The 25389-nt window shown below is 40.0% G+C and overlaps 1 protein-coding gene across 3 annotated transcripts in view; it reads right to left on the bottom strand.

Moving 5' to 3' along the window:
- kcnc1b (potassium voltage-gated channel, Shaw-related subfamily, member 1b) overlaps nt 1–25104 on the bottom strand; it is a 44499-nt gene extending 19395 nt beyond the window's left edge. For 2 of the 3 annotated variants that reach the window (XM_034176324.1, XM_034176323.1), the window contains exon 1: nt 24376–25103. In XM_034176324.1, coding sequence (XP_034032215.1) covers nt 24376–24939 — 564 coding nt within the window. In that variant the 5' untranslated portion in view covers nt 24940–25103. Of the gene's footprint in view, nt 1–24375 lie in introns of all 3 variants that reach the window. The other variant, XM_034176326.1, reaches the window with a different exon arrangement.
- Nucleotides 25105–25389: the final 285 nt, after the last annotated feature.

Here is a 25389-nt window from a genome sequence, read left to right as displayed (position 1 = left end):
GACTGTTACTTATGTATTTTTTAATGTTAATTTCCTGTCTTAATGTATTTATAAATTGTTTAGGTTCTTGTTATCATATACACACTAGTATTATTATTGTTATTATTATCATTATAATTATTATTAGATTATTATTACTTCTATTTTGTCATTTGATTTTTAAATGGGAGGTGATGGTCTAGTGGTTAAGGCGTTGGGATTGAGACCAGAAAATCCTAGGTTCAAATCCCAGCCTGACTGGAAGATCCCTAAGGGCCCCTGGGCATGGTCTTTAATCCCCTATTGCTCCCGGTGTGTAGTGAGCACCTTGTATGGCAGCACCCTGACATCGGGTTGAATGTGAGGCATTATTTGTAAAGCGCTTTGAGCGTATGATGCAGATGGAAAAGAGCTATATAAATGCAGTCCATTTACCATTTATTTAAATGGACCATAATGGAAATAAATGTTTTCACTTTAGTGTGTCATCCATATATTTTTAATGTATTTATAATTATATTATGTACTTACATTGAACTTACAAATTAAAAATCATGCACGCACACTTTTAATGTATAGATGATTTTGGCCCCCTGCTGGGTTGGTGTGTAAGTCCACAATGTTCCATCCATTGTTCAGTGTTGCTAGCTAATATCCATAGTTTCTCCAAAAATATTAGTCCTATCAATGTTCCATTTTGGTAGTATTCATCCTTGACCCAAAATACACAAGTATACCAAATGGCAAATGTCAGCTCTCACAAACAGAGATGGTGGCGGAAGACATCAAATGCACTACATTTTTCACTAATGGTAACGGCAACATGACACTTAACTAAACTTACTAAACCAATTGAACTACAAAAATGCAATAAATCAATAACACTAATGTTATAAAATGCAATGTTGTTAATGCTCTGTCATTTATATTTACCATTATAATTTGTCTTAATAATTGATTGTGACTAATAGATTGCCATTTTATTACTGCTGTACAAGTTTGCTGTGAGTGCAGAGGTGGGACAAAGTCACGATCAAGTCATTCTCAAGTCATCAATCTGCAAGTCCCAAGTCAAGTCTCAAGTCAGCTTGCAAACAATTGGTGGTCATTATGACTTGAGACTTGCTGATTCATGACTTGAGAGTGACTTGATGGTGACTTCACCCCACCTCTGACTCAGTGTATTGAAAAGTTGTACGTGTCAAAGGTTGTATTGCAGAACAGTGCCATGGAAGAGGGATTGTGCAAAGAGCACAGATAAGATTGATGAAGCAAGATATTCGTTCATCAGTGCATGATGAAGAAGCAGAAACAGACTGAGACTGATTGTCCTATGCTATGTGATGAGGTGAGACATTCTTTCATCAGTGCATCAAATGATTTCATTCAACTTTGGCACACCTTGGGACTGTATATAAGTGGCATGAAAACTGAATGTACTTCTGTTTGTCTTCAGAACTGTACTCTATATAACATGTACCTTTAAAACTTTAAATAACAAAAGATCTTACAAACTGAAACCTGTTTTCCTCTGGTGTCTCATTTGTTGTCCGTGTCAGACAGTTTTTAGGTAATTTTTTCTGAACAACTAACAACACTGTTAAACTAACATGAACCACAATAACAACATTTAAAACGCCAAACTCATGTGGTGCATTGGTGCACAATGTCCATTGTTTACTGGATAGCTACTATCGCTAATTTCTCTAAAAATATTAGTCCTGTCAACTTTACATTTTTGCAGTGTTCATCCTTGACCCAAAATACATAAGCATACCAAATTACAATGACAATAAAGGCAATTCTGATTCTGATTATTATATCTGTAATTCTAAATATTTCTTCCCTACAATAACAGTATTGTCTATTTGTGAATTGAAGAATGCTTTAATTGCAATTATGATTAGAAAGACAGCAACACTCAAAACATCTTTAATTAGAATTTCAGGTTTGGGAGCATGTGGTGCCATGCATCACTGCAACCACCACATGCCTAAACAACTTTGGGTTCTGCATGGCAACCACCCATACTTGAAATAAGGCATGTGTAATGTACATTTACAAAATTGGTGGTATCTTTAATTGGATTCTCCACGCAACATTTTTCATCATTCTTACCGATTACAGCGTAATTTGAGATGCTTTAAATTTGAACTTTGTCTAGTCAAAATGTAATTATGGAAGACATAAAGTTCTGAGTAGTTGTAAATATATTGTAAATGAGAAATGTGAATCCTGCCAGTCTAATTAATATTAAAATAGTTTGCCATAGACGGCTACTTCATCATCATATGAAGCAGAAAGTTTGGATCAATAGCTCTTTGTTCATATATGGTTAGATCTTTATGCAAGTACTAAAGGCCCTGCACTGCTTCTAAAACTGATGTGATGAGTAACGAAGCACATCAGAGAGCTAAGAGGGGGTGCACCACTGTGCACGAGCCAGTCTTAGATTCCACTGAGTAAACACAGGCGAAGGGATGGAAAACAGGCCCTGATCATAATCTCTCATCTCAGGCAATTCATTGCATTTTGTTGAGGAAATCACCACTGCTTAGAAACGTCTGTTTCCCATCCATCCCTTCCAGTGATCGAGAAGGAAACTGCCAGTTACTAAAGCACACTGACTTCTATTCTCTTAATGGCCTGTTTATTGTGTTTAGTGAGCCAACAGCCCTATTCATCTTCTGCATGTCGTAACCACAACACTCGTTTTCAATTACAAATGAAGAATAATGTTTCTAACTCTGTCTTCCAAAATAAAACACAGCTGTTTATTTTGTTGGAGTTTCAATTTAACATAAAGGTCATATTGTGTTTCTCAGCTACCTTTTACAGGTAAATATGATTTAGGTTTCAAGTTAAATATTCTGAGTCCCACGATTCTATAACTGTCCTTGTAATAACGCCCCTGTTATAAGCAAAAATGGACCTGAAATGGCTTTTGTTAGAATTCTGTGAGACACGCCAACTGATCTGCTCTGTGAGAAAGATGGATAGCCCCTCTTGAAGGGCAAGGGGGTGTGGTCAGCAGCAGCTTCTTATCATTTAAAGTGACGGCACAGAAACAGGCTGTTACTGAATTTTTTCTCTCTCTTTTTCTGAAATGCACAACCCAGTCTCACGGTAAGTCATGACTCAGCAGCACGAAATATACATTAATCTACTGGTTCATGATATTGTGACGAAAAGCGCCTCGTTTTTGTCACAGCAGCACAAATTCATTCTCATTAATTCCTTGATGGCTGCATGAAATTAAAGGTGAAGTGGGGGGGCATCAGGTTGGTTATGGTTAGGGTGGGAGGAAGGAGGATTAGGTTATGGTTAAGGTTAGGGTTGGGGGTAGGAGTAGGGTTAGGAATAGTGAGTTTAAAAAAAAACCCTGTCACGAAAATTTGACTCATTTCGTGACAGGAGCATGAAAAAAAAAACGTGAGACTGAGCTGAAATGCATCACATCAAGTTTTACAAACATTTATTCTTGTTTGGGCCTATTTTCCACATATGGATGATCATTTTGGCTGCATTCAATTGTTGATGATTTGGAGTGAATCTAGATTTCTGAGTTGTCATAGCAATCTATCCATATCTCTTTTTACCTTATATACTGACGACTGTCGTGCAACATCCAGTAATCAGTACGTCATCAAATATTCAGACGATACTGTATTGCTGACACTGCTGTCAAACACAGACAGTCCTGAGCTGCACCAACAGGGGGTTGAAAAGATTGTGATGTGGAGCAAAAACAACGCTCTGCAAATAAACACCAAAAAAACAGAGGAGGTGGTTTTCTGTACAAAAACTGTAACAGTAGCACCCACCATCATAAACAACGAGAGTGTAAAACAGGCGGAGTCATTTAAATATCTGGGTGTGATGAGTGACTGTTTATTGTCATGGAAACATCACATAGACTTTGTTTGTAGAAAGACCAAACAAAGAATCTATTTTCTTCGTCGTCTGCGGTCTTTTGGGGCCTCTCATCAGGTGCTGTTGCTGTTTTTCACTTCCATCATCCTCAGTGTTCTGCAGTATTGTAACGCTGTGTGGTTCAGCTGTCTGTCCGTCACTGCTAAATCTGGGCTTAGACAACTGCTTAAAATCTGCTCTAAGATAGTGGGACAGTCTCTGGATGGTCAGTATGAAGCCGCATATCACAACAACATGATGCGGTTAGCAAAGAACATCGCCTCTGACCCCAGCCATGTCCTAAACTCTGAATATGTGCTCTTACCATCAGGGCGACGCTATTGTGTGCCGCGCTATAACAAAGTCAGGCTTAAGAACTCATTTATACATCAGTCCATCTTGAAACTAAATGAGGAGCTTAGTTCATAGAGTCAGAGTGTGAAGGCAAATGGATGATTGTTTATTGTTGTTTTCTTTGTGTGATGTAATTGTTTTAATGTATGATGTCTATTGTTCTTGTGTTATACGGAGCTGCTGAACATGTGAAACAAATTTCAGATCCCATGATCTGACAATAAAGTTCATATCTATCTATCTATCTATCTATAAGGGCAAACCTACTCAGAAGCTGGTTTATTCAATGTAAACAAGATTAGATGACAGACTATACAATGTAGTTCCACCCAGGAGGCTCTGGTTGTAATTGATAAACTGAAACAGAATAAGTTTTTTATTATCATTATTATTATTATCATCATCATTATTACTGAGATAAGATTATATTTTTATTGATGTATTGGTTTATTAATTTATTCATTTTAGGTTTGTATTTTACGTTAACCTGTTCCCAGGTCATTGGTTTACTGGTATTTGCTCTGAATATTAAGTAATAAATGAGAAGACCATGATGGACATACAAAGATTGTGATGCTGGAAGACTTAAAATGACATACATTTATCACTTTTCATTGCATCTTGCTTTAGACTTTGATTCTCCTTTTGTTTTATGCTGATTCGCTCACTCAAATGTCTTTTATGTTCATATGATCCATATTTAGATTTTTCTATAAGACCCTTTTTAAATTTATTTATATATTTTTTGTTTTGTTTTAATAGGCATTTTAGTGGAAGGAGAAATACTATTATACTGCATTTATTTTCTTGCCACTTTTTTGCAACCCTTTTTTGTAGGTTTTGGAGTGTTATCGTTGTGTCAGTGCAACAGATAGAATATTACAGAGGAATATTTCAAATGGTGAAACAAACACCAAATTTGTCACAAATACCCCTTAGACATTACTCTTTTGAAAAACAAATTGTCCAGTTGAATTTTCAATGGACAGTCAGGTAGGGGTCAATTGAAGAGTTACACAGGGGTCAAAATTAAAAGCTGCTCCCATCATATTGAAAACTACACCACATTATTTGTCTGACCATAAATATTACAAAAATGAATAGTTTGGACTATCTGTGATTGAATGTTATGGAGTTATTGGGTAAAAACAGCAAGAATGGTGACAAAGGTCGATTTCAGTTTGTACCGGGGTCAAAAGTTATAGTTGTTCCAATTTTGGTAAAACATGGTGCAAATTATTGGTTGAATCAGAATCAGAATAGAATGTATTGCCAAGTAAGTTCTCACACAAGGAATTTGATCTGGTGTTGTTGGTGCATAAACAACAATAAAAAGAAAAAAGCACTTCTGTTAGAAATAAGAGTCAAATAGGCAAAACTATGTTCACTGCAAAATGAATCTAAGTACAGTGAGGAAAATAAGTATTTGAACACCCTGCGGTTTTGCAAGTTCTCCCACTTAGAAATCATGGAGGGGTCTGAAATTTTCATCTTAGGTCCATGTCCACTGTGAGAGACATAATCTAAAAAAAAAAAATCCGGAAATCACAATGTATGATTTTTTTTTTTTTTAACAATTTATTCGTATGTTACTGCTGCAAATAAGTATTTGAACACCTACCAACCAGCGAGAATTCTGGCTCTCACAGACCTGTTAAATTTTCTTTAAGAAGCCCTCTTATTCTGCACTCTTTACCTGTATTAATTGCACCTGTTTGAACTTGTTACCTGTATAAAAGACACCTGTTCACACACTCAATCAATCACACTCCACTGTTATGGTTATTTTTTTAGAAAGTGGAAGAAACACAAGATGACTGTCAATCTCCCTCTGTCTGGGATTTCATGCAAGATCTCACTTTGTGGGGTAAGGATGATTCTGAGAAAGCTCAGAACTACACAGGAGGACCTGGTCAATGACCTGAAGAGAGTTGGGACCACAGTCACAAAGATTACATTAGTAACACATGATGCTGTCATGGTTTAAAATCCTGCAGGGCAGCAAGGTCCCCCTGCTCAAGCCAGCACATGACAGCACATGTGGATGATCCAGAGGAGGCATGGGAGAAGGTCATGTGGTCAGATGAGTCCAGAATAGAGCTTTTTGGAATCAACTCCACTTACCATGTTTAGAAGATGAGAACAACCCCAAGAAAACTATCCCAACCATGAAGTATGGGGTGGAAACATAATACTCTGGGGGTGCTCTTCTGCAAAGGGGACAGCGCCGTATTGAAGGGAGGATGGATGGGGTCATGTATTGTGAGATTTTGGCAAACAACCTCCTTCCCTCAGTAAGAGCATCGAAGATGGGTCATGGCTTGGTCTTCCAGCTCTCCACAAGTTCTCTTATACTCACTCGACTGGTAAGCACTGAAAGCCGAGATAGACATGTCCAAACTTGTCCTCTAACACTCCAAAACGGAGGTGTTCCTTTGTCTCGCTTCATCAGTGAATCGGTCGTGACGCGCGAAGCCTCCGCGCGCCTTTCCATGACAAAATCTCTTGTTAAAAGTGAAATCTGCCGGAAAATGGCTGATGTCCAGCTCTTGTGATAACCAGAGAAAGAGCACACGACGGTCTCGTATCCACAGAGCCATCAGCTTAGAAATGATCCAGTGGTTTGTGCTGCGACGTCGCAGCTCGGAGCACGGCACACCAACCGGCCTTAAAGGGGTCCTTAAAGCTGTAGTTAAAGTCCTTATTCTCTGTGAAGCCCGTAAAATTTTCACCAAAAGCCAGATAACTTTTTCGAATGGTTTCCAGGTGCCAGTCTCTAACAGCTTCTGATAAAATTCTGATGGGGAAAAAAGTCCTTTTCATGCCGCCATTTCCAGACAATGAAAATACGATGAGGGGGCGGGACCACTCCTTCCACAAGGCATGCTCACAGGCGAATGACATCACCGACAGGCGTGGAAAAACTCACGCATGCGCACGAGGGTTCAAGCATGTCTGACGTAAAAACATATGAATGAAATCCATATTGTTTTAAAAAAAAAATAAAAAGGACCGTTACTTTATGGACACGTCACGTATACCTTTTTGGAATCTTTGTGATCAGGCAAATTTTATGGTATAGTTTATGATTGGAGCATCTTTTAATTTTGACCCCTGTGTAATTCTTCAGTTGACTCCTACCTGGCTGTCTATTGAAAATTCAAGAGACCAATCTTTTTTTTCTTTCAAAAGCGCAATCTAAGGAGTATTTGTGCCAAATTTTGGTGGTTATTTCCAGAAATGGACATTTGTTACAGTTATCTGCTAAACTATGTTACTAATCTCACAGGGGGTCGTTTTGACCGTTGGGGTTTTACATAATTATTGTATGGCCTTGCCTTACAATATAAAGCGCCTTGGGGCAACTGTTTGTTGTGATTTGGCGCTATATAAAAAAAAAATTGATTGATTGATTGATTAATCTCATAAAATTTCTCATTGCCCTTTAGCAGGTGCTCTTTCTCCACTGGGTTGAAACTCTGTGCCCTCTCTTTCCCCATTCTTCCAGTCATATTTTCGCTGATGATTGCTTCCAGATTCCCTAGTCTAATGATTCTCAAAATGTGGGCCATGGCTCCCTGGTGGGCTATGAATGTACTGCAGATGGGCCAAGAGAAGTCATTAAAAGTAAACAAATTGGATTTCCCATTTGATTTTTGATTTTGTATGATGAACCAAACAAGACTGGCCCTGGTGACCCATTCTAGCTTGCTAAAAAGGAGGGTATTATGTCCCATTTAAATTCAGCAGTTACACAAAATATCCATCTTTAAAGAAAGATGTGTAACAGTTTAATTCACTTTAATCAAAGAATTCTGGAAAAATAGAAACTTTATGAAGAAAATGATGATGATGAGTTGACAACCTGCTGATTTGAAAATTTGATTTTGTTGCCATTGCATGAAATATAATTTATTATATTTCCATTGCTTTAACAGTGATATGTTTACAAAGCGACACTGGGAAATTTGACTAAAAGATAATGAAAGCATAGTCACCAACAGTACTCAGGCCAAAAGATGTACAGTAGTGTTCAGAATAATAGTAGTGCTATGTGACTGAAAAGATTAATCCAGGTTTTGAGTATATTTCTTATTGTTACATGGGAAACAAGGTACCAGTAGATTCAGTAGATTCTCACAAATCCAAGCAAATAAATTAGCTTCACACAGGCGTCTTCTAACTGTCACAGCACTTACAGGTAACTCCAGACTGTCTTTGATCATCCTAGAGCTGATCAATGGGTGAGCCTTTGCCATTCTGGTTATTCTTCTATCCATTTTGATGGTTGTTTTCCATTTTCTTCCAAGCATCTCTGTTTTTTTTTTTTGTTTTTTTTTTTGTCCATTTTAAAGCATTGGAGATCATTGTAGATGAACAGCCTATAATTTTTTGCACCTGCGTATAAGTTTTCCCCTCACCAATCAACTTTTTAATCAAACTACGCTGTTCTTCTGAACAATGTCTTGAATGTCCCATTTTCCTCAGGCTTTCAAAGAGAAAAGCATGTTCAACAGGTGCCGGCTTCATCCTTAAATAGGGGACACCTGATTCACACCTGTTTGTTCCACAAAATTGACAAACTCACTGACTGAATGCCACACGACTATTATTGTGAACACCCCCTTTTCTACTTTTTTCCAGTCCAATCCAGTTTATTTATAGAGCACATTTAAAAACAACAAAGTTGACCAAAGCGCTGTACAATGACATAAAATAAATAAATAAATAAATAGATTGGCAACAATAAAAGTTTTTAAAAACAATAAAATCATCAACCCTCTAGTCAAAAGCTAAAGAAAACAAGTATGTTTTAAGACGAGATTTAAAAACTAGAGGTGACTCTGCCTGCCTGATACAGAGAAGCAGGTAATTCCACAATCTGGGACCAACAACAGAAAAAGCTCTAGCACCTCTACGTTTGAGCTTTGTCTGAGGAACTACAAGCAAAGCTTGATCTCGTGACCTAAGAGAATGTGATGAGGAATAAGACACGAGCAGGTCAGACAGATACCGTGGAGCAAGATCATTAAGACATTTAAAAACAAACAATAAAATTTTAAAATCAATACGATAGCGAACAGGCAGCCAGTGAAGGGAAAAAAGAATGGGCGAAACATGGTCATACCTCCGGGATCCAGTCAAAAGATGGGCTGCAGCATTCTGGACCAGCTGCAGCCGTGCAAGTGAGGCCTGGCTAATACCAGCGTACAGTGCATTACAATAATCCAGCCGAGTCATAACAAAAGCATGGATTAAAATCTCCAAGTGATGCCTTGAAAGTGAGGACTTAATCTTAGCTAGCTGCCTCAGATGAAAGAAACTTGCCTTCACAACAGCACTGATTTGTTTATCAAGCTTAAAATCTTTATCCATTCTCACACCAAGGTTGCAAACCGTAGATTTAATACATTGTGTCAATGGTCCAAGGTTTATTGAACCACAACTACCTGATTTACTTGGCCCGACCAGAAGAACTTCAGTTTTCTTTTCATTAAAGAGTAGGAAGTTTGCAGACATCCAGTTTTTAATATTCTCAATGCACTCCAGAAGATGATTGGCACCAAAAGCATTCTCACGCTTTAGGGGCACATAGATTTGACTGTCATCAGCATAAAGGTGAAATGACACCCCAAATCTATGAAAAACCGATCCCAGCGGAAGCAAATACAATGAAAAAAGTCGTCGCCCAAGAATGGACCCTTGTGGTACACCACATGACAGAGGAGCTGTGGAGGAAACAAAATCTCCAAGTCTTACACAAAAACTCCTATCCGTTAAGTAGGCTCTGAACCATTCTAGAGCATAGCCCTGAATGCCGACCACATTCTTAAGGCGATCCAGGAGGATCTCATGATCCACTGTGTCGAACGCAGCGGTCAGATCCAACAACACCAAAACAACAGTGTGACCAGAATCAGTGGACACCAACATGTCATTAAAAACCCTCATCAAAGCTGACTCAGTACTATGAAAATTCTTAAAACCAGATTGAAAGACCTCAGGGATCTCATGCTCATCTAAAAAAGCTTTCAACTGATTAAAAACAATTTTCTCCAACACCTTTGACAAAAATGGTAATTTAGAAATAGGGCGAAAGTTGGATAGATCACTAGGATCAAGACCAGACTTCTTTATCAACGGTTGAACAACCGCATGCTTCAGGCAAGCAGGCACTACCCCATTTATCAAGCTTCCAATGACGCAGTGTAGGACAGAGGAAGCCATTGTGGGAAACACTTCTTCAAACAGACGTGGAGGAACATGATCATTGGGTGAGCCAGCAGGCTTCATCTGACACAATACTTTTTCTAAACAGGAGAGTCCAGGCACAGGCTCAAACTGATACAACACGGCTTTACAAGTGACAGAATCAAACACATCAACAGATGGAGGGCTAATAAGGGCCCTAGTTGACACAACCTTGTTGATGAAAAAATTTAAAAAGGCTTCAGTGGTCTCAGGCTGGGGAACATTAAGAGCCATATTCACCATGTTAAAAAGAACATGAGGGTTGTGTCTATTAGCTGTAACCATATCAGCAAAATAAAGAGCCTTAGCAGATTTTACACATTTTTGATAGCTGGACCAACAGTCCTTTAACATTTTAAAGGAACTTAGCAGCTGATCCTTTTTCCATTTTGCTCAGCTCTCCTGCACTCGCGTCTTGCAGCACGAGTAGATTCATTTAGCCAGGGCTCAGATCTGGGTCTGGGACGTCTCATTTTAAATGGAGCCACACGATCGAGAATAGACTCACAGGTAGAGTCAAAGCGTAAGAAAAACTGTTCAACGTCACAATCAAAGTAAGAATGGTCCCTACCAACGGAGAATTGTTAAAAGCCACAGAGAACTGGGCAGCAGTGGTTGAATTTAATTACACGACAGCGGTGCGCAGCAACGCACGGTTTGACAGTGTTGCATAAATAAAGCACGTTAAAAAGAACTGGCGCATGGTCAGAAAACACAGCATCACAGACTTCTAAATTACACATGGAAATACCATAAGTTAAAACAAGGTCCAATGTATGTCCATGTACTTGTGTGGGTCCAGAAACACACTGCACAAAGTTAAAAGAGTCAATAAGCTCAAAAAAGTCTTTGGCCATAGGATTATCAGCACAACATACATGAACATTAAAATCACCCACAATCAAAATACGATCAAACTGAGGCATGATTTCGGCCAAGAAGTTAGAAAAGTCATTTAAGAAGTCTTTGTTGTATTTAGGTGGCCTATAAACATCGGCACACAACACGGGAGGATCAGCAGTCAGAACAAATGCGTTTAGCTCAAAGCTTGATGCTGTAAATGTTGAAGCAAACTGTTTACACTTAAAACTTTCTCTATTTAAAGTTGCTACACCGCCTCCACGACCCAGAGCTCTCGGCGTAGAAAAGTAAGTAAAGCCAGCAGGCAAAAGTTCAGAAAAGGCGCTCGAGTCACCAAGACCAACCCAGGTCTCAGTTACGCAGAGGAAATCCAGTCCATGAGACACAATAAAGTCCTTAATAACAAAGGTTTTATTTGCCAGCGATCGAGCGTTTACCAGCGCTATCCTTGCTGGGGTCTCAATTCAATTTCAATTTATTAATTTATATAGCGCCAAATCACGACAAAGTCGCCCCAAGGCACTTCACATAATTCACAACAACACAAATTAATCTAAAGTCAAAATTAAAAGCAAGAAAAGCACAGTTAAAAGATAAAACACAGTAGAATAAAAAGAAATTACAAAGCAAACACAAACAGATTAAAAAATTAATGATAAGACAGTCTAAAAAAGTGGGTCTTCAGTCTTGATTTAAAAATCTCCACCGTGTCAGACTGCTGAATAACAGCAGGTAGATCATTCCAAAGAGCAGGACCACGGTAGGAGAAGGCTCTATACCCCACAGACTTTTTCAGTCTCAGTGGTCGCCTTCACATGAGCATTGCCGGTTTCCCGTGCTACCGGCCGTAGATTTTGGAGACGGGCAACAGGAAAGCGCCGGCTCCAAAATCTTCCAGCATCCAACCCGGCCACTGGGACCAGGTAACTGATCGACTCTACACAGCGACCCGAGGTAAAAACACAGCTGCCAAATGTAGCAGGCAGTAAACCGGCCTTTAGCTTCACCAGCCTTCTGCTGCGTTTTCCCCGGTGCCTTCGGCGCGCGGTGTGCACAGGTGGAGCCGACACACGGCAGAGGAAATCTGGCACTCCTGACAGGAAAGGTGGACAAGAATTGCCATATCCTCCATAATCAAAATTTGCCAAATGTCGTAAAGGTCGAAGATCCAATAGCGCTTGGCGATCACAGACCAGTAAAGAGCAGACTTTCACTGTAAAAACTGATATAATTGCCAAAAACAAAATTTGCGCAGACAGAGGACAAGCCAAACACCCTGGCACCATCATGCCACGTCATTTTTTTTTTTACTAATAGTGTTATGAGCTGATGTGGGTCAGAGAACCGAACCAGCATCTGACAATGGCCCAGCGCTAAATAACCAGAAAGCGGTTCCAAGAAACAAATTTATTCCCCTCATGTGCAATAATTCATGGACAACATAAATTTTCAGCTGTCTGGCAAGGTGAAGGACGGCGCGCTCTCCAGCGCCCAAATGGATCAAAGCCCGGCACTTCTGGACTCAGATTCACCGCCGAACACCCCCCAGGTGGATACGACAAACTGACTCTGTGAAGGACGGAAAAGGTGAGGTAAGTCAACAGAGCTACAACAAATATCCTTCAGAGGCACACACTATCGGCAACACATTCAGGTCTGAATTTAAGCTTTATGTAAATGAGCAGCTTCTCACAACAGGTGGAGGATCATCAATCCGTACGCCACAGCAGTGAGAAGCAAACTGCACAATTCTCATCAATGTTCAAATATACTGCGTAACAAAACTCCAAATTACTATTAACGATTATTCAGACGATAATCACCTCTGATGTGTGCTGACAGCATGTGTCCCTCACCCGTCCTCCTTCACAGGCACGATGTGTCAAACCCAGGCGCGGTCCTCAGCGTCTCACAACCGAACGTCACAAGGTCGAGTTCCCGGCAATTCTGCTCAAATCACTCATGGCTTAAATGCAGAACGCCATCTCATTATCTGCTTCAGCTGAAAGTCTTTAAGTCTGCACATGAGCATCATCCACAGGTGCTGCAAGTTGTTAGGCCTGCACGTGAACATCCTCCACAGGTGCAGCCAATAGTTCTGATGAGGGTGAAGGACTCTTCCGCCAGCACCTTCTCCACAGAAAAAACCAGTTTGCATACCACCTGGAGAGCAAAGAAAAGAAAACAGCACCAAAATGTCCAGCCAAACCCCCCAACACACAACAAATAGCCCAATTTCATAGCCTTAAGAGTGTGCATATCATGAATGCTTGGTCTTGTTGGATTTGTGAGAATCTACTGAATCTACTGGTACCTTGTTTCCAATGTAACAAAGGAAATATACTCAAAACCTGGATTAATCTTTTTAGTCACATAGCACTACTATTATTCTGAACACTACTGTACTTAGAGCAGCTTTGTCATGCTGCAGAGCGAGGCATTCTTCGGGTTTGCAGATGATAAAATTAAGCTGTGTCATGTGGACATAATAAATAACAAATATAAATTATATGTGTGACTTTGTAAGCCTCCCAAGATCCAAATACAGTAAGCAAAACCTATTGCAATAAAACATGATCTTTTAAGGCATAAACTGACAGATTTTTATTATATTGAATAAAATATATTGAATTAAAATTATATTGAATACAATATATTGAACAAAATACTGCACAAGTTTGATCATGTTATTTCACTAAAAATCAGATGTTACTTTTGTTACTATCTTCTAGAATATTACTCTGCATCATAAATATTAAATCATGGAAAAACTTTAAAGCAATAACCATTTAAGATTTAAAACAACAGGTCTGTGTCATCAGATGATTAATCAGATAAAAAATTCACAAATTTTGAAAGTGAAGCAGCTGGATTGTGGAAACACGTTCATGCACTGCCTCATGGTGCTGTCTGTACCTATCGCCTGCACTTTACTGTGCTAAAGGACACACAGCCCTTCAAGTATAATGCAAACTACAGCACAAAGTACAGCCTCAAAATGCTCACAGGGTCGACTCCATGATGCCATTACAGCAGATACGCACTGTTATAACCTTCATAAAAGTCAGGACGGTTGCAAGACAGGTACAAACATGCAGGTGTTGTTTTGTATTTCCATTAGCAGGAGATGGAAAACCACATCAAAGACTCCATTCACATGAGGTACTTTCATGTGCACCACTGATGCATTGTGACTCAAGCCTGTGAACATCCTGGCCTTCACACTAATGCAAGCTGTGCATCTTAAACAGCTCGGATCAGAGAGCGCCGTCATCATCAGCTGAGTCTCAGCAAACCTCTACGCAAGCCTACTGTAGTGAAACAAAGGTTTTCCACTGATGTATACGCTGTGGATAGAGTCTGTAATTAACTCAGAAGCTCACTGGTAATTAATCTCTGTGCCAGTCTTGGTGGAGCTCTGTCAGTTCCTTCGCTCCACTTTGTCACCCTGATTGTAAAATGTGGGACACATCTGTAAGACTTTTTTGCTTTGTGCACGTGGGGAGGGCATCTGAAAGAAGCACGTAGGTTTAACTGCCTCCACTGATACTGGAAGAAGGAACATGTCAATACTGTTGACACACACACAGACACAGGATGGAGTCTGATAAATAATTGCATTAATCCTCCTGCTACAACTGTTGAAGTAGAGCACAGCACAGTGGTCTCTGCAGGAGGTGAAAAAAAAAAATCAAGATCCAGATGGAAGGGAGCCTGTGACAAAACCCAAACAGTAACCTCTCTGTCAGTAACCTCTCTCTCACTTCTAACAGTAACTCAACTTTTGGTCTGGAGGCCTACCATATAAGGGGAATTCTTGGATTTTAAACCTGTCCCCTATTTTTAGATGTTTTGAGCACAACTTTTCACAAGAGGCAAAAAACAGTAATCTGTCCAGTATTGAGTTTAGGCCTGCAATAAACAATTATTTTTGTAATCGATTACTCTATCGATTATGTTTTCAATTAATCAAATGTTTATTTTTTATTAGTCTATTGATTATTTTCTGAATAGTCAAAAATCCTTTGGTTAATTAACGAGGAAACCATAGCTATCAGTTTTAACAATAAATTTCAATCTTGCATTCAAGAATTGTGTTACAAAAATGAATTGTTTTACAAAAAAAAAAAAATCTAACACATAAAAGCACCACATTCATACAGTACCAATGTTCTCCAACACTAGTTACAATTCCACAAATTTTTACCTTGGAAAAAATTTTCAAAGTCAAAGTCCTGTTAGAAGTGGCTTTTCATAAGATAAATTATAATACAAAATACAGATCAAAGGGGCTTTTCAATGTTAAATAAAATATCCGTTAAATCTGCAATACGGGTTAGATGCAAATCAAACTTAGTCTATTCATTGAGAGTGCCCGTTTGCACCTCACTGCCACAAATGAGTGTGATTGAGACACTTTTTTTTTTTTTTTGAGATATAATGCAAAATGTACACCAAATGGGCTTTTCAATATTACATTCAAATGTCCATAAACTTCATAATCCGGATCATATCCAGATCAAACTTTGTCAGGTGATGGTGAGTGCCAGTCTGCACCTCACTTTCATATATGAGAGTGATTGGGGCACGTTTAATTAAGATATAATGTAAGATATAATTAAATGGGTTTTTTTCGATGTTAAATTTAAATGGCCACAAAATCTGTAATCTGGATCAGATCCAGATCAAACTTTGTCAGTTGGTAAAGGATGCCATCCTACATAACGCTCCCAAATATGAAAGAAACTTGATCTTTTTTGACAGCTGTATGAATTTTTGAAAGTTTGTTCAATGTTAAAGACAGGACGTTTTTCCAATTCTCTATTCTCGATTTTTCCTGACATTGACCTTTGACCTATGAACTTGAAAATTTAATCAGACCTTGCCTATCACGACATGAATCTTCACACAAAAAAAAAATTCATAATATATGAAAAACTGTGGGCTCCAGGCTGTCCGCAAAAAAACAGGCAGACAAATAAACAAACTGGCGAAACATAACCTCCTCCAACTTCATTGGCAGAGAGTGTATGTTCCAGAGTATAGCTCACACCAGAGTATGTCGCATCTGTCAAAAAAACGCCTCTTTAAGAGAGAGAGAGAGAAACATATATAAGTTGCACCAGCATAAAAGTAGCTTTTACCACTTCATGCAACAAGAAGCAAAATGAATTTAATCATTGCATTATTTCTTTATAAAGCACCAGTGGTGGACACAGATAACCAAAAAATTAACTTCGATAACAGATAATCAGATATCTGAAAAGTTATCTTTGATAAAGTTAAAACGATAAACCACCCAAAAATGTATCAGAAGTTACAGATAACCGATGAATTCCACTATTATCTCCAGTACACTTATAACTACTAACAAGCTGATTTTAAGTTTAACACCACGATCGCTTCTGAAAGCATCAAAAGCGACGACAGACCCAAACAATGAGTCAGCACTTCTAGTTCCAGCTTCCAGCACAAACGTAGCTGAGAGGAGCTACAAAGCTCAACTCTACCTAACCACAACGCTGCCGTCAGGCCGAGGTCTTGGAAAATAAAGCAATGCTGAGTTATGGTTTGGTATAAATAAAATGAATACTGATAGAATAACTCCATTAATGTCAATTCTGTCATTTGTGCTAAGATAATAACATATATCTTTTAATGTTGAATAATGCACTAATTCTGATTTTTGTAACAAACACAGATAGATGGCATTCTGGGTAAAATGTGCCTCCACTAACACTGATTGGATATGTAAACCAACACGTTAATGTGAGGTGTGCCGTGTGTTGGTGTCAAAATAGATAGAACACTGCCATGATCTACTGGTGCCAGTTTTGTCCCTTTTTCAGTTGATTTTTCATTGGTGCGAGAATTTTTTGGATCGCACCGAGTTTCAGGTTAATCATGCATCCTGCATCGTTTAGTATACACGGAGTAACGAGCTGCATTTAACATCTCACGACCACCTCTCGCACTGTGCCTGTGCAAACACCGCAGACCTGTCTTGTAATGTTTTTTTTTTTACTTTGATGTCTTCCATCGAGAGTTTTTGTAAATTAAGTTTGGAAAAAAGCTTCTGTTTACATTTTGCTTCTCGAAACACGAGTCCGACGTGTGGTTTTTGAACATACAATGTGTGTGAGAACATAAATCGGGCGCTCTGAACTTTTACACTGCGGTTCTGTGGTACAGTTTGAGCTTGGAACCAAGTACAGTGATTGAAAATATCAGCCCAGCTTCAGTTTGAATACTGCCATGAACACTACTGGCCAGTAGATGGCAGAAGAGACTTGCCAAAACAAAATTCCAGATAATCTGTGTTTGCTGCTACTCTGCTATGTTTAAAATGCATGGAATTTAATATAAATAAACGCAAACACAATAACATCTATAAACCCAGAGAATATATTCACAAGAGTTTTAGGCACTAGTGTTTAATGCTGTTATCCGTGGAGCCTGATCAGAGTGTCTCAAATGCATTTTTCATGTTGTGAATGTACTGAGATTATCCTATACCCATAATGCACCTGGACACAGCATATCCACACTAAAACCTTAAAAATTAGCGCATTACTTTAAAACTAAAACATATATCTGATATTTTACTTTATAAAACTTCAGACATGACGCTAATTTAAATAACTTGTCCGAAATTAGTTTGGTTAAAATTTGAACCATAAGTTAAAAACGTATGCCTCTGAATGACTTGGATGATATTGCTGGCATAGCAGTATGGGGTTAAAAGAAATGTGTTTTTTTTTTTGTGACCAGTTCTTCTTTTCTTGCAGAGGATACAGTGGTTTCTTCTAGAAGCAGCTCTCCTCTTTTTGCAAAGGGTCGAACTACATCTACTACAAATCATTTAACAGGTAGGTGTTCAATTGATTCTAAATTTTATAAGAGTATGTAGTTGTTCAGCTTTATTTACCACATTAATGGTCTAAAAATTATCGGACAAAAATTTATCAGAAGATAACAAGTCCGATAATGGTTTTCAAAGTTATCTGAACAGATAATTAGATAATGAAAACATTATCTTCGATAATTATCGGATTATCGGAACTGTGCCCACCACTGTAAAGCACACAGCATTAGGGAGTACAGCTAATGAAGTCAAGTCTGGGAATGTGTTGGTGCTGCTCTTTCCTGCATCCACAACACAACAGAACCACCTTAGGTACTGGATGGAAACCACCCAGGCAGACAAGTACATTCCCACATCTCCAAAATAACTAGCTATCTGTTTCAGCCAGGTTAAAGGTGCAAGTCTCCTTAGCCTTCTCCAGCGACTGGAGTCCTCAGTACTCAGGAACCTGCGTGCTGGATTATGCACAAACGGCCCACATGGTCAAAATATCTGACTCTCCCTAACAATGTGTGTGATACTCCTCATCTTGGTCTCTCTTAGTAATAATAATAATAATAATTTCCTTTATTTGTCATTGTACATTACATACAACAAAATCTGTCCTCTGCATTCAACCCTAATTACAGTTACACACAATCCAACCACAAGGAGCAGTGCAGCCACAGTCCGACAGCCAGGGACTGCTTGTTTGATTCAAAGTCATTCCAGCAGAACCCAAGGATCCTCCAAAGACACCTAGTACCAAAGACATCCAGTCGTCACCTTACTAATGTCTGAATAACGATGTCAGTGCATTATTTATTTAATTATTATTCAGGCACTGCTTTAGCAATCAGAAGCTATGAGCAAATTAATGTTAATGTAACAAGTAAAAAACAAGAGTAAATTGCTTCTTTAAGCCACTGAACAGACGATTATACAGTGCATCTAGAAAGTGTTTGCAGTGCTTCACTTTTTCCACATTTTATTTTACAGTGTTATTTCAAAATGGAGTAAATTAATCCCCCCCACACACACACACAAATTGTACTCACAACACCCTAATAATGACATGAAAAAAGTTTTTTTTTTTTTTGAAGTTTTTGCAAATTTATTAAAAATAAAAAACTAAGAAGTCACGTGTGCATACGTATTCACACCCTTTGCAGAATATCAAATCAAAATCAAATCAATTTTATTTATATAGCGCCAAATCACAACAAACAGCCGCCCCAAGGCGCTTTATATTGTAAGGCAAAAGCCATACAATAATTACAGAAAAACCACAACGGTCAAAACGACCCCCTATGAGCAAGCACTTGGTGACAGTGGGAAGGAAAACTCCCTTTTAACAGGAAGAAACCTCCAGCAGAACAAGGCTTAGGGAGGGGCAGTCTTCTGCTGGGACTCGTTGGGGCTGAGGGGAGAGAATCAGGAAAAAGACATGCTGTGGAAGACAGCAGAGCTCATACTTCGTTGATGCATGTTTGGAAGCAATTACAGCTTCAAGTCTTCTTGAATATGATGCCACAAACTTGGTGCACCTATCCTTGGGCAGTTTTGTCCATTCCTCTTTGCAGCACCTCTCAAGATCCATCAGGTTGGATGGGGAGTGTCAGTGCACAGTCATTTTCAGATCTCTCCAGAGATGTTCAATCAGATTCAGGTCTGGGCCACTCAAGGACATTCACAGAGTTTTCCTGAAGCCACTGCTCTGATATCTTGGCTGTGTTCTTAGGGTCAATGTCCTGCTGATCAAAGAACTATCATCCCAGTCTGAGGTCAAGAGCACTCTAGAGCAGGTTTTCATCCAGGATGTCTCTGTACATTGCTACATTCATCTTTCACTCATTCCTGACTCGTCTCCAGTTTCTTCACTGGAAAACATCCCCACAGCATGATGCTGCCACCAAAATGCTTCACTGCAGGGATGGTTCCCCCAAACATGATGCCTGGCATTCACACCAAAGAGTTCAATCTTTGTCTCAGCAGACCAGAGAATTTTGTTTCTCATGGTCTGAGAGTCCATCTGAGAGTTTACGAGGTCTGTTAGAAAAGTATCCGACCTTTTTATTTTTTTCAAAAACCTGATGGATTTGAATCACGTGTGCTTGCATGAGCCAACCTTGAACCTTTGTGCGCGTGCGCAAATTTTTTCACGCCCGTCGATTGCGTCATTTGCTTGTAAGCAGCCTTTGTGTGAGGATGGGTGTAGTCTCTCATCGTTTTTTTCTTTGCAAGGAAATGGCGGAACGACTGGAGCAGCGCGACTGCATCAAATTTTGCCAGAAACTGGGCGACAGCCAGGTGGAAACCATTCGGATTATTCAGACGGCTTTTGGTGACGATGCTATGGGCATCACACAGATTAAGGAGCGGTACAACCGGTTTAAAGACGGCCGCACAATGGTGGAGAGCGAGGTGCGCTCCAGGCGGCCATCAACACGCTGAAATGACCCGATCATTCCAAAGTGGACGCTGTGGTGATGTGGGACCGTCGTGTGACTATCCGAGAAATTGTGGAAGAGGTGGACATCAGCACTTTTTTGGCACATTCCACTGTGACAGAAGATTTTGCCATGAAAAGAGTTGCAGCGAAATTCATGCCGATGGCTTTGGCACGAAGCTGATGGCGGAACAAAAGCGCCACCGTGTTGAAGCCTCACAGGACATGTTGTGACATGCCCACCTCTTCCACAATTTCTCGGATAGTCACACGACTGAAAAGCCACCGAAAGCCATCTGAATCTTCCGAATTGTGGAAGAGCTGAGCATGTCACAACATGTCCTGTGAGGCTTCAACACGGTGGCGCTTTTGTTCCGCCATCAGCTTCGTGCCAAAGCCATCGGCATGAATTTCGCTGCAACTCTTTTCATGGCAAAATCTTCTGTCACAGTGGAATGTGCCGAAAAAGTGCTGATGTCCACCTCTTCCACAATTTCTCGAAAAGTCACACGACGGTCCCACATCACCACAGCGTTCACTTTGAAATGATCCGGTCATTTCAGCGTGTTGATGACCAACCAGAGCGTGGCGCGCTCTGCACCGTTGTGCAGCCGTCTTTAAACTGGTTGTACCGCTCCTTAATCTGTGTGATGCCCATAGCATCATCATCGAAAGCCGTCTGAATAATCCGAATGGTTTCCACCTGGCTGTCGCCCAGTTTCTGGCAAAATTTGATGCAGTTGCGCTGCTCCAGTCGTTCCGCCATTTCCTTGCAAAGAGAAAACGACGAAAGACTCCACCCATCCTCACACAAAGGCTGCTTTACAAGCAAGTGACACAATCGACAGGCGTGAAAAAATTCATGCATGCGCACGAAGGTTCAAGGTTGGCTCATGCAAGCACACGTGATTCAAATCCATCAGGTTTCTGAAAAAAATAAAAAGTTCGGATACTTTTCTAACAGACCTCATAGATGGGTGGCCAGAGCTAGGAAGAGTCTTGGTGGATCTGAATGTCTTCCATTTACGGATGATGGAGGCCACTGTGATCATTGGAACCTTCAAAGCAACAGAAATGTTTCTTTACCCTTCCTCAGGTTTGTGCCTCAAGACAGTCTTGTCTCTGAGGTCTACAGACAATTCCTTTGACTTCATGCTTGGTTTGTGCTCTGATATGCACTGTCAATAGTGGGATCTTATATGTAGACAGGTATGTGTCTTTCCAAATCATGAAATCATGTCCAATCAACTGAATTTACCCCAGGTGGACTCCAATTAAGCTGTAGAAACATCTCAAGGAGGATCAGTGGAAACAGGATTCACCTGAGCTCAATATTGAGTTTCATGGCAAAGGCTGTGAATACTAAAGTATGTGCATGTGGTTTCTTTGTTGTTTTTTTTTAATAAATTTGCAAAAATAAAAAAAACAAACACTTTTTTTCACATTGTCATTATGGGGTATTGTGCGTAGAATTTTGAGGAAAAAAAATGAATTTAATGGAATGAAGCTGTAACATAACAAAATGTGGGAAAAGTGAAGCACTGTGAATACTTTCCAGATGCACAGTACGTGAGGTAAACATTCAATGCAATTTATTGTTTAAAAGCTCTTGTAGTGCATTTGTAAAAGATAATAAATTCACCATTAATTTTCTTCTTGTTCAGTATTTTTCCAGGACTCTTAAAAGAGCTGTCCTTGTTGTTTCACATAGTCCATATAAGTTTTTTTTCAAATAGAAAAAAAAAAAAAAAAATATATATATATATATATATATATATATATATATATATATATATATATAAAACCTCTTTTATTTAAGAGTATGGTCTTCCAGTTTAAAAAAAAAATCATTATTTCCTACGAGCAAACAACCTTTTCTTCTTGTTTCTCCTCCACTACATCATTAGAAGGAGAAGAAAAAGAAAGTATCCTGTGCTAATATTTCAGCCTAAGTGTTTGAGACAACTCCATGTCAAGATTGGACGAAATACTTGATCCTGTTTGAGTCTGTGTACACAGCATGAAGTCTGCTGTTTGGGAGTACTTCCTCATTTAATAATTGAAGGTATAGATTATCACATATTGACCAGACCAGAAGATTTGAGCCCATTAACACAGCGTAAACTCAAATGTTTGGGAAAACTGCAGTTCGAGTGTCTGATTCTTCTTTATGTGAGACATTTCCTGAAGTGAATGACAGTGGTGCAACAAAAAAAGGTGACTTCAGTGTAAACCCAACTCATCATGGCAGTTAGCTGTTACTGTTTATGATCTGTGTCTCTGCTGTGCACTGCAGCACCACATGGGAACAGACATCCATTTACTCAGTTGTTGTTGTCATTCAACGGGATATTTTGCTGTTTGTTAATGATATTTATTCTTTTTTATTCATATTTATTTGCTTGAAATAAGAAAAGACTGCTGCCTGTATTTATCTCTGGAGCTCTATGATCACCACCGATATGATGAAAAGCTTCACAACATCACGATCACTCCTATAAGGAATTCTTTAAGTGTGACCCAACTCAGTTTTAGAGCCCTGTTAAGAAATTTTCACCTATCTCTCGCTTATTTCAAACAAAAAAAAAATGGCAGCTTATTGTTGTGTTTCTCATTTCCACTGTAATGACAATGAACAGAATCATGATTTTTTTTTATATATATATATACTTCACATAAGTCACAGCAACTCTGAAACTAGTAATAAAAATGTGACTGGATAATACAGTAATCTTTTAATTTCTGGATGAATCCATTAGCTGTTTGGGCCATGAAATGTAAGAAAATGGTAAAAAAAAAAAAGTGATCAGTATTTTGTAATGCCAAAGGTGATGTCCTGAAATGACACCCAAAGGTGTTCACTTTACTGTCAGGGAGGAGTACAGAAACCAGAAAATATTCACATTTAAGAAGCTGAAAATGACAAAATTTGGACTTTTTTTTTTCAAAAAGAAGACTCAGAATGATTCCTTGATTACTATAAAATAGCTGGTAATTACTTTAATAACTGATAAAATGGGGGTCACCTAAATACCTGCCGCTTAATGTCACCACTGAATAGGCCAAAATGTCATGAGAAGTGTGTGTGGAGAGGATCCTACAGAGGAACGTGTGCATCTTTACTTCAATAAATATAAATTCACTTTTTAAAAGAACTGAAGACACAGACAGGAACTTAGATTGGGCTTCTTTCTGTTTGGTGAGGCCGCTCTCCACTAACTCCATACAAGTGCATGAGGGGCACGTTCTTCTGCCTTGTTGGTAAACAACAGATAGGAGCTCCTCCTCAACAACCAATTTGCATAGACTTAATGTAGAGCAGCTTTGCCAAACATAAAAAATAGGGCCCAGGTTGAAAAATAGCAGATTATCCTTTTAAATTTTGGTGGTGCCAAAGAGCTTTCTGGATGTCTCAATTAAAAGACCTGCAAGAATCCAAGTGAGCTTCTCCTGTGAGATATAAAAAGTAGAGTGGAGGTGTAATAGTGTGCATGTAAAATATTTTTTGTCAGATGAAACCCACGGCTGATTTTCTTTGTGCTGTCACACACGCCCCCTGCGAGAGCAATTTCAAGGTCGTCTAAATCCCACCTGGAGTCCTTGGATCCATCAGTCTTCCTTTTTAAAATCAACACAGTTGTGACTGAACCAGACCGGTTTAAGAAGTTTGAAAGCATCTGAAAGTGGGGTTGGAATAAGCAAACATCTAGGGTTGACAACTCACCCGTGCATATTTAGAGGAGTAGGGGTCCTCAAACAGAGCCCAGACGTGCTTCTGCCACCTGCTCCACAGGCTTCCGCTCCTGACATCAGGAGAGTCTCCTTGCGCCAGCCTGCGAGTCATTTCATCCACATCGTCCTCAGGATGCTCCTGCTCCGGCTCCGGATCATCGCTCCCCAGATCCAGCAGTCCTCCCCCGCTGAAACTATCAAGGGCTTCCTCCGCCTCCCGGTGCTGACGATAGGTCATCCAGCAGCACGGCTCCACGTCTGTCTCATCGATGCCCCAGAAGGCCAGCTCCTCCTCGTACAGGGGCCCACAGACGTCAGCCGGGCAGTGCAGTTTACCTGTCCTGTAGTAGTTAAGGATGTGTGCAAAGACGCCGGGGTGGCGATCGAAGAAAAACTCCTCAATTTTGGCGTCATAATCAAAGTGGTTGGGCGCGTCAGGCTCGGCCAGCCAGGATAAGCGCGTGCCAGGTAGAGTGCGCAGGGTGCTGCGGTATGTCTGATGTCTGATCCCTCCCACGTTGATCACAATGCGATCCTTGTCGTCGCTCAGGCCCATCGCGTCCCTTAGGCATTTCTCCAATAAGTCCCCTTCATCGCAGCGGCAGGTCTCGACGCACCGTGCGACTCACACGCACCGCAGGGGCGCAGTTACATAACAACCTGTCGTTTCTGGAGGCGCGTCAGGCTACATTCCACCCCTCCAAAACCAGACCAGGTCGTAAAAGGCGCCCCAGCTGCCGGATTCACCGGAGGGCTCCAAATCAAAATCCCCCCCACCCCAAAAAGAGGAAAAGAAAAAGAGCCCAGCCAATGGCATCACACTGAGAATGGACGTCACATCGTCTATAGGCTAAATCCAAGATGTCGAGACAGAATCGAACCCACGACTCTCTCTGCTCGGTTTCTTGACTTGTTGACGCGACAAGGTGAGTGCGGCGGTGCTGAACGGACAGCTCCCTGCGGAAGCTCCGCGGCGCTCCTGGCTCCTCTCCCCCCCCCCCTTCCT

The sequence above is a fragment of the Thalassophryne amazonica genome, chromosome 8 (genome assembly GCF_902500255.1).
Source record: "Thalassophryne amazonica chromosome 8, fThaAma1.1, whole genome shotgun sequence".
In the NCBI taxonomy this organism is placed as follows: domain Eukaryota; kingdom Metazoa; phylum Chordata; class Actinopteri; order Batrachoidiformes; family Batrachoididae; genus Thalassophryne; species Thalassophryne amazonica.
Note: the sequence above shows the minus strand (reverse complement) of the source record. Positions and strands in the feature narration are given on the sequence as shown.